General features: G+C 40.2%; 1 protein-coding gene across 1 annotated transcript in view; it reads right to left on the bottom strand.

Moving 5' to 3' along the window:
- The window catches only part of EGFLAM (EGF like, fibronectin type III and laminin G domains), an 80,847-nt gene that overhangs the window by 5,945 nt on the left and 63,168 nt on the right, over nt 1–11,734 (bottom strand). Inside the window, exons 17-20 of the mRNA XM_019610170.1 lie at nt 8,576–8,687; nt 6,883–6,999; nt 4,284–4,464; nt 378–456 (exon numbers count right to left, since the gene is read on the bottom strand). Of these exons, the coding sequence (XP_019465715.1) occupies nt 378–456; nt 4,284–4,464; nt 6,883–6,999; nt 8,576–8,687 (489 nt within the window). The remainder of the gene's footprint in view (nt 1–377; nt 457–4,283; nt 4,465–6,882; nt 7,000–8,575; nt 8,688–11,734) is intronic.

The raw sequence follows: 11,734 nt of genomic DNA, 5'->3' as shown, positions 1-11,734 counted from the left end.
GGAAAGGAAAGGAAAGGAAAAAAAAAGGAAGTTTAAGGATTTAAATTTTGTCTAGAGTTAAGAGTTTAAATACTTAGTCTGTGGATGGGGGATCTTTATTATATATCTGCTCTCTGTTTTTGGAAAGTAAAACCAGTCCTTCTCCATGTAACACATATGCCATGAATATCACTTCTTTGAGGTTCGCAAGATGCTTAGCTGTTATAGCAATCTGATTCATAAGCATATTAATAGAAAACATATTTTTTCCAAAAATTTAGAAATTGAGAAATGTAGCTTAAAATGCTTAGATAAATAACAACCTCCCACATGAGTATTCCAATATTATAATAGTAAGCAACCAGTACGATCACTTATGGTCACAGGAGATACATTACCTTTTCAGGATGTCTGGATTATCATATATGAGGTAACTACGACCAATGAATTGTGGGATTTCAATTGCTTCTGTAATGGCTGAAAAGTATTAAAAATAAGATGCATGTTAGCTGATGAAAGGATGGAACAAGAGACTGTTTTGTTGACTTACTCACACATCAATAGGTGGCCCAGAACGCAGTTGAACTTGCTCACACTGGCTTCCAAAAAAGCACTGCTAGTTTCTATGTAAATGCAAGGGTAGTAGCTGAGGCAGGACAAACTACTGACTTCATGCCAAGGGCCTAATGTATTACTCAACATCACTGCAGGAAAAGATGAAGTACTGGGAAAATGTAGCAACATTTTTCACTCCCTGTTCCTTGATTCTCCATGGTGGCCCTAGCACCTCTAACAGAATCACAGAAAAAGGATAGCTCTGGGAGGACATCCAAGCTGCCCTTCATCATTCTATGCCTCCTGAAAGCAAATGACAGTATTCCAAAGGCTGCTGACAGAATGTACAAAGCCCCTCAACCAATGCAATCAGCATGCACAGCAGTGCCATCCGGGAGGGTGAGTATGCGTTGCTCACTGATGCTTCCACAGCACCTTGCCAGGGAGAGCCCCTAGCACAGCTGTGTTGTGCAGTCCCAGCCCTTGCTGCAAGGTCAGCGTGCACCATAACCATGCTGGCGATGGAGCTTCCCATTGGGAAAACTTTGATTTGTGATGCAAATCCTTGAACATCCATGACACAGAGTGTGTGGCAAGGTGTGAACACTGCCTTGAACAGACTTTATTTTGAGTGAGCAGCCTACAGCTAGCTGCTGAGCTCTCATGACTGCCTGTTGCATAAATATAAACCAATTTCATAAAATCAATGGAATAGCTAACTTCATCCTATTTTCCTCTTGAGAACTAATCCCCTCAATCCATTCCTAATCCCACCCATATAAATTGCACACTTTTCAGAGCATGGATGCACACATTCTCTTTGTACAATACTGAGTCTGTCTGGGCTTTAAGGGCTTACTGTGACACAGACATAAAGCAACTGCTGTAGTCTGGCAGCCAAAAACAGCAACACAAAATTGAGCTCTTCGTGCAAAGGGTGAGAATATTAGGTAGTGACAAATATCTGTTTCCATCCGTAGCAAAATCAGGAAAGCTGCCTAATGTGTCTAAAGAAGCCACTACAGCCTGCAGCCTGCCAGAGCTGTTGGAAGAGTGTGAGACGTGTTATGCACAGTCAGATGCTGCCCACTGGGTCTGATGCTTTCTGCACTGGGCAGCCTCTGACCATGCTAGAAGAGTGCAAAGGGCGTCAGCAGCCCTTCTCCCTCTACCATGGCTGTGCTGGTCCTACCGCTTTGCTGCTTCTGCCTTCAGTAGGGGAAGGGGCTAGTGCCGTGCACAGCCCTTGCTTTTGATCTCACTCTGATTTCCTCTACAGAGTAAAGCCTCATGGATGTTTATCTCTCCTTGCTCTTCAGTATGCTCTTCACCTGTTGCATAGTATGTAACTGCAGAAAACCATGTGAAGTTAAGCAGTACTTTGATACATGCAAGATATTTGCAAATGGAAGAGAGTAGGATGAGCAAGATGTCTTAATAAACACTTTCACTCCCTGCTCATCACTGTGCTGTTGGTTGGCACCGAAGCTCTCAAGCAGGAGTGAAGTCTGAACAAGTACAGCACAGCATGTGCATGTAGTAGCACCTAGGGAGCACTTAGCACTGCAAAGCACCTGCCTGCCTATGCTGCTTTGCAAATGCAGGGATCAGCTCTGCAGCCACCACACTGTGCTCGGCAGGTGCTCTGAATGCAGTTTCAAATGTCAGAGCTCAAGTCTGAAGGAAGTACAGTATAATGCTAGAAAATGTTTTGGCTTATTGACAGAAAATTGCCAGACTAAATGGCAATCCAGCATCCAGCTTGCTAAAGCAGACACAGGCACATAATGACAGAGCAGTTTTCATATCATTTGCAGTACTTACTGTTGAGGCAGTAATTTCCACACTCTCCAGTGAGTCAGCAAAAAAAACAAAACAAGAACATTCTGGTTTTATTTTTCTATGGCATAATTTTCTCCCATTTGATGGCCATCTACTTTCATGCCCACCTTTCATACAAAAACATGATCCCCACTTTCCCTTTGCATATGCAAGTATAATCACCTACAAAGGCAGCACACATGAGTGTTTTACCTCAACTATACGTATTTGCCAGCCCAAAACACATAAAGATGCAGTTAGACGGGACAAGCACCAAATTTCTCTGCTGTTTTCAAGTATTAGCAACTCACCATGGCTTATGCAGGGATCAGCTCTACACAGGGCATAGTGACAATTCACTGTTCTCTTCCATCTTACAAGCACAAATAACTTTAATGCTTATCACAGCTTGGACAGAAAATATAAATCATTAATATCCCAGTAATACTTTATCGAATTCTCAGTGAATGATCCACTACAGCATCCAACTTGTATCTCATATCAAAATCACTTGAGTTTTTCGAAGTATGTATATTACTTTGGAGAAGGAGGCACAGTACCACACAAGCACTTTGCTTTTTCAGTACCTGGAGTTATAGCAAGCAGGATAGAGTCTGCACTGCCAGCCTTTCTTGCAGGGGCTGAGTGCACTAACCAAAGCTCTGTGCTAAAGTAGTGGTGCCCATGCACATGCATGCTGCTTTAGCTTTGTCTACAGCCTACTGACAAGATACTGGTAATGGTAACTCTGAGAAATTAGCTACACTGATTTCATAAGGATTGCTCTGGATAGAGGTGCAGGAGGAAACTTTCTGCACTCTCTGCACATCCATGAACAGGCAGTCACATGCCCCAGCTGCAAGCCATCCTCTTGCCTTAGCTCACTCTGGAGACCTGGGATTGCTGCAGCTACCATCTTGATGCCAGGAGTGCAGCACTCAGCAAAATCACAATTCCTCCTCCCCACTGAGAAGCTGGGATAAATGACGCTGCTCCTGCTATTAGCTAGACCGCAATAACGTAAGCGAAGGGGTTTCTTGCATTGTTTTTTAATAAATGTTTTTGTTCTAAGACACTGTCTTTCTGTGGAAGAAAAGGTCAATCTATTCATTGTGATTTAACCAAAGCGACTATTTTTCACTTTGATGTTTATGCCTGTGATAAATGAAGGAGTGGGTGAAGACAATAATGTCACTCAGCTCTTTTTAACTTAGTTTGCTGTTACACAGGAAAGCATTGCCTTAGGGATTTTTCAAGACCAAGCCTTATGGAAGGGAAATACCTCCACCTAGTGGAATCACATGTATTCTTTTATTCAAGGTTGTTCATGCAATGTGGACGTTTTCCTGAGTCTGAGAAGTGAAATACTGCAGTGGCTTTGAGGAAAGAAAACTACATGTGCCTAGGCAGGCTTTCCTCTTTGGTGGTCTCCATTGCTGTAGTAAGGCAGGATTTGCGCACATGTTGAAACTGCTGAGTAGTAATGTCTATAAGAGGATTAGCCTTTGCTGTATATGAGAGCAGAGTGTGTCGTTAGTACTAGGGAGGATTAAATTACAAGGGTTATCCATCCTCGTGCTTCAGAATGTAAAATAATCCCTGGCTGAAGGATGTTGGCAGGAATTGCCCCTTTATATGGTCTGTGTAACCAGGGAGGTGGGAGGTATATGAAGTATTCAATGCTGAGCACTGCAAGCAATCTGATAATGGGCTGCTATCTATGAATTATTGCTCCTTGCTGGGATAACAGTTATGAGGTTCCTAAATAACAAAATGAATTCTTCCCTGGGTTCACAGAACGTGCATGAATGCAAAGGGGGCCTTGTCCTCCAGGATTTCTATTTCAAGAAATGTGTGCAACAATTGTAGGTGTTAAATATCTCCCTATTTTTGCAAACAATTCTGAACTGAGATGCAGCCATCATTACCTTTCTGGCAATGCTGTCCATCAAATCCCAGGGGACAGTCACATTCATAGCTGTCCTTCTTGGGAACACAGCTGCCTCCATTTGCACATGGAGAGCCCACACAGGGGTGGGCAGCATTTACTAGGTTGACTCCAAAAGTGAAATCCTGTTTCACATCAATTGTTCGGTCATTCAAGATAATCTAGAGGTTAAAAAGAAAGAAATGGAGGAAGAAAAAAAATGCTTATTAAAGTCTTAAAGGCTTTTCATGTTGCACTGCTAGTCAGAAGACTTCTCTGTAAGACTTCAGAGAAAGGTAATCCTTGAAATATGGCCAACAATCTGTTCCTTGGGATCAAAGTGTTTTCCAGGATCTGGTCCAACAAATTCTGTTGCAACTTTGACCTGTGGAAGATAAATTTCTTTTGCATTTCATGGCAGAGAACTAGGCAACCCCTATATGGAGAGAAGCAGTGTGGGATTTACTGATCTGTTCTCCAAATACTGAGCCATGAGCTATGACTGGAAAATCAGATGAGCATTGCTGAGGAAAAGTGTTTCTGAGATCAGGAATATCTCAAGAGACTAGTGTTGACAACAGGAACACTATGTAGAAGAGCTTGTTTTTCACGTTTTCTACTGCTTTTTAGCAAATCTTGCTGGAAAGAAGCTTGAGTTAAGATGAAAAACACAATGACTTAACAAAACAGTCTGTGTACAAACCAAGGAGAATTGTTAAATGCTGGGATTTTCCCAATGTGTCAGTAACCCTCCAGTAAAACTGACATTTGTATAATGGCAGCTGACACCACAGAGTACATCTGTGCATTCAGCTCCTGACCTCAGCTACAACAAGATATGAAATCTATTTCCACAAACAAGGTCAGAAGTGAGAATTTTAACTATCAACTCAAACCACAATTAACTCAGACAAATATCTTAGGACATTTATTTGGAAAGGGGGAATTGCATGAAGACCTTATCCTCTGAGACAGCGCTAAACAACTTCAACAGTAGTCCTGTCATGAATATCAACAAGTGAAGAGCCCATTACCCTTCCAGCCTCTTTAACTTCCAGCTACATTGTGCCAGCAGTTAACATGCTCCCACTCTTAAAATGCGTATGTTATTTATGCATTTAGATTTGCATTTAGATTGTCTTCAGTCCTTGTTTCTGTGCCTTTCTTTGTTTGGAAGAAATCTCATACTCACACAGAAATAGCAGATCACAACAAATGATCAGTCAATTCCTTAGCCTTAGCTGAGTCCCGTAAGTAGACTGAGATCTTAGGCCCTTCCTGTATATTTCCAGTGCTTAGGGATGTTTGCAGCTTTATTTCTATTCCATTCTTCAAAATTCTGCTATGTGTGAACACAGCTAGTCTCCAGTGCCTGAGAGGCTGACAGTACTCTTCCCTGACTTCCCATCTATAGTCTTACCTACACCAGAAAAATAACAGTGCATGCTCCACATTTTTAAAACATCAATGCCTCTGTACTCTAGGTACAGTCCCCCATCATGCAAGTGTGACCTATGTTCTTTCTTCCCTACCTGGTTGTTCAAATCACACAATGTTTCTCAATTCACCTTTCCAAACATATTCGTGTGACTGACCTTATCTCACCGCTATTACTGATTCTTTCAGTTCTCTTGTATTTCATGTTTTCCACTAAATAACTGACACAGATACTGAAAAATGGTAGATCTCGATCGCTGGATGAAACCATTAACCATTGAAATTATCCTTCTGTCCTTGATTAATTATTATGACATGCATTACCAGGGTTTTATACTTGTTAATTAAAGTTGATGCAAATATTTCCTCATTTTAAATACTGAAAATTCAAGGCCAATTTTTGGGCATTATACAAATTATTTTAGTTGTGGTTAAGCTAGATTAATTAATTAATTAATTCAACCTGAAGTCCCGTTTAAGTACTTATTCAGAATGATTTATTACTATGTATCTCTTTTCCAGAAGAGGATTACACCTATGCAAATGTAGAATATCATGCACAGAGCTTGCCAACAATGAAAAAATATTTCCCATGGGAGTTGGACACAACGATTCCAGAGGTCCCTTCTGATCCCTACAATTCTATGATTCATACACCCCACATAAAAGCATATAAAGGGAAAGAGGGGAGAGCAACCGTTGGGTGGTATAACATTATTCTAGCTGATCTGGAAGCCACTTAAATTTGCATCTATTTGCTCATTATTGTACTGGTTCTATCATGTGTTTAGCATCTCAGTGTGCATTCCTTGAAGTACCTGAGGATCTTTCTTCTATTTATTTATATATGTATGTAATGCTAAAGAACACTTCCAGGACTCTAATCTAGAAAGAGGATTATGCATCTATCTCTACTCGGTCCTGCATGGCTTTTGCTCTCTCTTTAGTGCAGAAACTAATTAGGAAAACACTTACCAGCTGTTCAAGTTAGAAAGAATTTCCATTGTGAAATATGTGTTTTATCATTTCATGTTGTGCTTCAGAGGTGATTATTTTGGATACTGTCAGTGCTATGAGGTCAAGTTTACACCTAAAGAGTCCCCTGGGTGGGATATATGAGGAGATGGAAATAAATAACTTCAGCATGTTACTCTAGCACATACCTTTTGAATGCTCCCAGTGAAGGGTCTAAGGATCCCAGAGTTCTTCTTCACCGTATCATAACTGGGGACTCCACCAAGAAATATCTCAGAGCTGCACTTAATCTGTGTGAAAGCCCCCTGCAAGAAACACAGGAATAGCATTTTATCAGAGTAGCTGGAGCAATGCTTGTTTCTTTGGTTTGTCTTACATTAGATATTATAGCTTATTTAATGTCACATTACTTCTACTAACTTCATATCTTCGTGCAATTCTGTCAAGAAAGCTACCACAGGACAGTTCTTAATGCCCACACTTTATCCTCTTCGAGCTAGCTGAAAAATCTCCCACATTTCAAAATGAGAAAACTGTAGGAAGAGTCAAAAGAGATCTTTGAAGCAATACCAAGTTTCTTTTCTCCTTACTTACTTATTCAGCCCACATTCTGACTGCTGACTGCACATGTAACTGTCCGCAGTGCACTGAGGTACATAGAACCCAAATGAGGCTTGTGAAGCTAAAATCAAGGCAAGGTCTGTGCAACAGAGACTCAGTCAACGCTTCCAACAACTGGGATGTAAATCCATAGCAAAATGGAAGAAAAGTTGGGTTTGAATTAGTTACTAAAAGTATTTGCTTGGGATACCTGATGGGTTATCAATTTCTTAGTGTGAACCTTTTACCAGGTAAGGACAGGATAACTATGCAATGCTATATGCATATGCAAATACAGCTCCCAGCCAACCTCCTTCTGCAGCTATACTGCAGCACTTACAGAAAAAAATGAATGCTCATCTTGACCCACATTCTAGAGGAATCTCTACTGTGCTTGAACATTTTCCTACTCAAGCTGCTTCTTAAGAGACAACTGGAATTTCAACTGATTTACACATTTCAAGAAAACTCTTTCCTTTAAATGGTTTCCTCATTTGCATTAAAAAGGAAGGAAGGAAGGAAGGAAGGAAGGAAAAGAAAGAAAAGTAGATTCTTCTGCTAATAGAATTTAGAATCAGGCTTTATGGCCAGACTTTTCATTAGGAAAGTATAAAAGACATTTTATAATAAAAGACAGCTCTGGTCTCAGGTAGTTGGGATAAAGAAGTACCTCTGTATTCAAGTGAAATACCCTGCTTGGCTTCTTGCAAGCATGATTTCACCTTATTAAAACTCACTATGACCTCTCAGTAATGGAAGAATAAAATGTGAATTGTCACCCGTGTGACTGGGACAGGCCTTACTCTGCCTTAAAAGTTGCTTTTGCAAGGATAAGACAAAGAAACAATTTTCTTTTGACTTACTTATCCAACACAACATTCAGAGAGGTAAAAACAGGACTTTGTGCACAGATTTTTCATTTCACCCTTCTCAAGACACTGCATCTCATGCTGTGTAGTTTCATAGTGCAACAGACTCAGCCAGAACAATTAAGAGCCAAGAAAAGAACCTAAAGAACTTGAATGAACTCCCAGAAATGTGAGTTCAGCTGCACAGTGTGAGCAGGCAAAGCCATGGTTTCATCTGCCTTTATAGAATTCTTGTACTTACAGGGAAGACAATGTTATATAAGGAAATGTGTCCCTAAAGTGTACTTTTGTCAGCTTGTAAGAGCTTTGACAGCAGCCTGTTGGCTTATCATGTGATTATTCTATAAACTAACAGCTGTATTCATATATATATTCATATATATATTAATGACAACTTAGATCACATGCTCACCTCTGCCATGCCTTCTACAGGCTTTTGTTTGTCCACTTGTAGGATACCATTCTTCGCAGTGCGAGACACTCGCAGCTCATGCCATTGACCCAGACTGACAGGTTCTTCACTCCTATTTTAAAAGGAAGAAAGATTTAAGTGTTTTATACTTTTGTCCTTCTGATATTTTCAAATAACTCCATGTTAAAAGTCAATTTCCCTTGGGATTATTTGCTTAAAATAATAATAATCCATCAAATTTCCCTTTAGCTACAAGGAAGAAACATAATTTCTGAGCCTTATCACTAAAGAAAATAAGATTGTGTTCCTACCACAAACAACTATCTCTTTACTCTTGTTTATAAAAGAAACATCTAAATAATCAGAATTCACTTCATCCAGCTCTGAATTACTTTTTATGCTCAGTCATTTGTAAAGTGTAAAGGAAATTTTTTGGCTCAGTTATACATTCTTATTTCATGATGACATAAGCCTGAAGATAAAATTTCCCATTTAATGTTCATTTTAGCCCCACATCCCCCCTTCGCTTTTAAAACAGAAGTGCTTTGTATTGGCTTATCAGCTCTATTTATGCATCTTGTTCCAGTGACATCCACACACACACAAGAAGCCTGTACATTTAGGGGAACTAGCTAAAATATGATCCTAATGATGTGGTGAAATCCTGGACGGGAACAATAATCCCCAGTTGCATTCACCAGTCTCAAAGCAAGTCTTTGAAGACTGTTCTTAGAATATCGATTGGTTCAATTCGAATAGCAGAGTATTTAACGGTAAAAAATGTTTTCCCCTTCACAAGTTCTACAAAATTTGCCATTTAGTATAGTAGTTAAAACATTTTATGTCTAAATGATGATTTGCAGCCATTCTCCCAGGAGTGATAAAACCTGTGTTTCATACAATAGTCAAGCTGAAAAAATCAGAAACGGTGTTATTTGGGATACTTCAGCACTTTTTAGCTTTTTCTTTATGAGAAAGTATAAATAAATATGAAATTGCTTCAGGTAAAATAATGTCTTATATTTTCAGATTGAGTTAAATGCTGATTTAAAAAAGATGCATCGATTTCAAAATGTCAAATACGAGCTCCTTTCCTTTTTTATTTCTGAATAATTTGAAATATTTTTATTGTATTTATGTTGCTCCTTCAAATTTCTTCAAAGTTCGTTATCTGTCTCTATTTGGAAGATATTAACAATAATTACTTTGACAGTTGTTTCAGAGAACCTGAAAAAAACACGTATCACTGAGCAATGGTATGTGCCTTTTCCTTTTTTTGTGTGTGGTAGCATTTAGTGTTTAATTACTTGGGTTAAATTAATAGGTAACAGAATTTCATCACCTTAGTATATAAATATTTAATAAAAAACCAACCAGTTTGGATGCCTAGTAAGTGCCACTACATATTTTATCTCCTCTACTGATAAGTTTAGGGTCATGCTAATCCATCTGCTTTGCTAAATTCAATTACAATTAGGGATGAGTGAGCCTTGCAGTGTTGTCACCTGAGATTCACAAGCTACACTCGTGACTACAAAACAAAGAACACAACGACACTATTTGATAGAGAAAATTCACAGCTACAAAAAGTGCTATTTTAACACACAGAGACCATCATTAGCTATGTATTTTCACCAGCAATGAACAAGAGCCTACATGACGTGCTTGTAAAAATGTACATGGTTGTCTAGAACGCAGCTTGCATTCTGCATCACTGTCACACTGCTGAAATGTACTGTGTATCACCTCACTGTACTTGAACCCACTGTTTGGTTCCCAGAAATATACAGCAAGCATCAGTGTGTGCCATTCAGTGACACACCTTTGCTTCATACATGCTCCCATGTCAGATGCCATTTTGTCAGACTGTCTCTCTGCTGCCATCTGTCACACAGCAACAACATGAAAAAGGATATTGTTGGGAAGGTTCAGTTTCTATTGCCGTACCACCAAGATCCGGCTCTGCTATTGTGGACCAACTTCATAAAATAGGAGGCATCACTTTTGGAGCTGCCCTCATATTTCTTGGATTCGTGGGGTTTTTGAAAGCTACGAATTTGGTAGTGCTTCCTTCCGGTACTGGAACTTCTGATTCTTTGTGTGCTGATGGGCTAATGATCACTTTTTCCAGGGCAAACTGGACCTTAGAAAATACTCCATATAATGAAATTCTTGATCCTGCAATACGTGGTCATGGGATACAGCAAATTCTCACATCCTGGTAAATAACTTTGGTTTTGCCTTTACCTGTCCACTTAGCAGCCCTTTTTCCTCCTGAGCACCTTGTACACACTGTGCTTCTTCCAGCTTGGCTCATTTATGGCAAAACCCAAGCCTACTGCTGCTTCTGACTCACTGAAATAAGTTTTCCACATCCTTAATTGCAAATACATTGTAGTTGCGTTCCAGTCATATTCTAATATTTAACAGCCTGGTCATGTGGAAGAGATAGGATGACCAGAACTGTATCCCCATAAAAAGAAGGACAAAAGATAGGTGAGAAGCATTATGATGAAGAGTGAAGCAGACTTTTAAGCTGGTACTGCATAAACGGGCATGCATATTTCATTTAAGAACTGACATAACTGATGACAGGGTGCAAGTTGCCCATGTTATCAAGAGGATGTAAAATGGAGACAGGGCTGAGCACTGGTATGGTCCATGAAGATATGACTGGAGTAGGCAGCAGAGTACAGGTTAATTATACCAAAATAACAGCAACTTGTGCGTCAGCCAGGACAAGTTCACTACGACACCCGGAGTTAAGTGGTCAGTGCCCGAGCTGAAAATCAATTACCCCACCTGAAGCTTGTGTGCTTGGGCACAGGAAGGGAGGGAGCAAGAAGTCACAGAATCACAGAATCACAGAATGGCCAGGGTTGGAAGGGACCTCAAGAATCATGAATCTCCAACTCCCTTGCCACATGCAGGGCCACTAGCCTCCACATTCAATACTAGAACAGGCTGCCCAGGGCCCCATCCAGTCTGGCCTTGAACACTACCAGGGACGGGGCATCCACAACCTCTCTGGGCAGCCTGTTCCAGCACCTCACCACTCTCTCTGTACAGAACTTCCCCCTGACATCCAACCTCAATCTCCCCTCCCTCAACTTCAAACCATTTCCCCTTTGTCCTGCTGTTATCTATCCTTTCAAAGAG

Source organism: Meleagris gallopavo, chromosome Z (assembly GCF_000146605.3).
Source record: "Meleagris gallopavo isolate NT-WF06-2002-E0010 breed Aviagen turkey brand Nicholas breeding stock chromosome Z, Turkey_5.1, whole genome shotgun sequence".
NCBI classification, from domain to species: Eukaryota; Metazoa; Chordata; class Aves; order Galliformes; family Phasianidae; genus Meleagris; species Meleagris gallopavo.
This window is presented reverse-complemented; position numbering and strand designations above follow the sequence as displayed.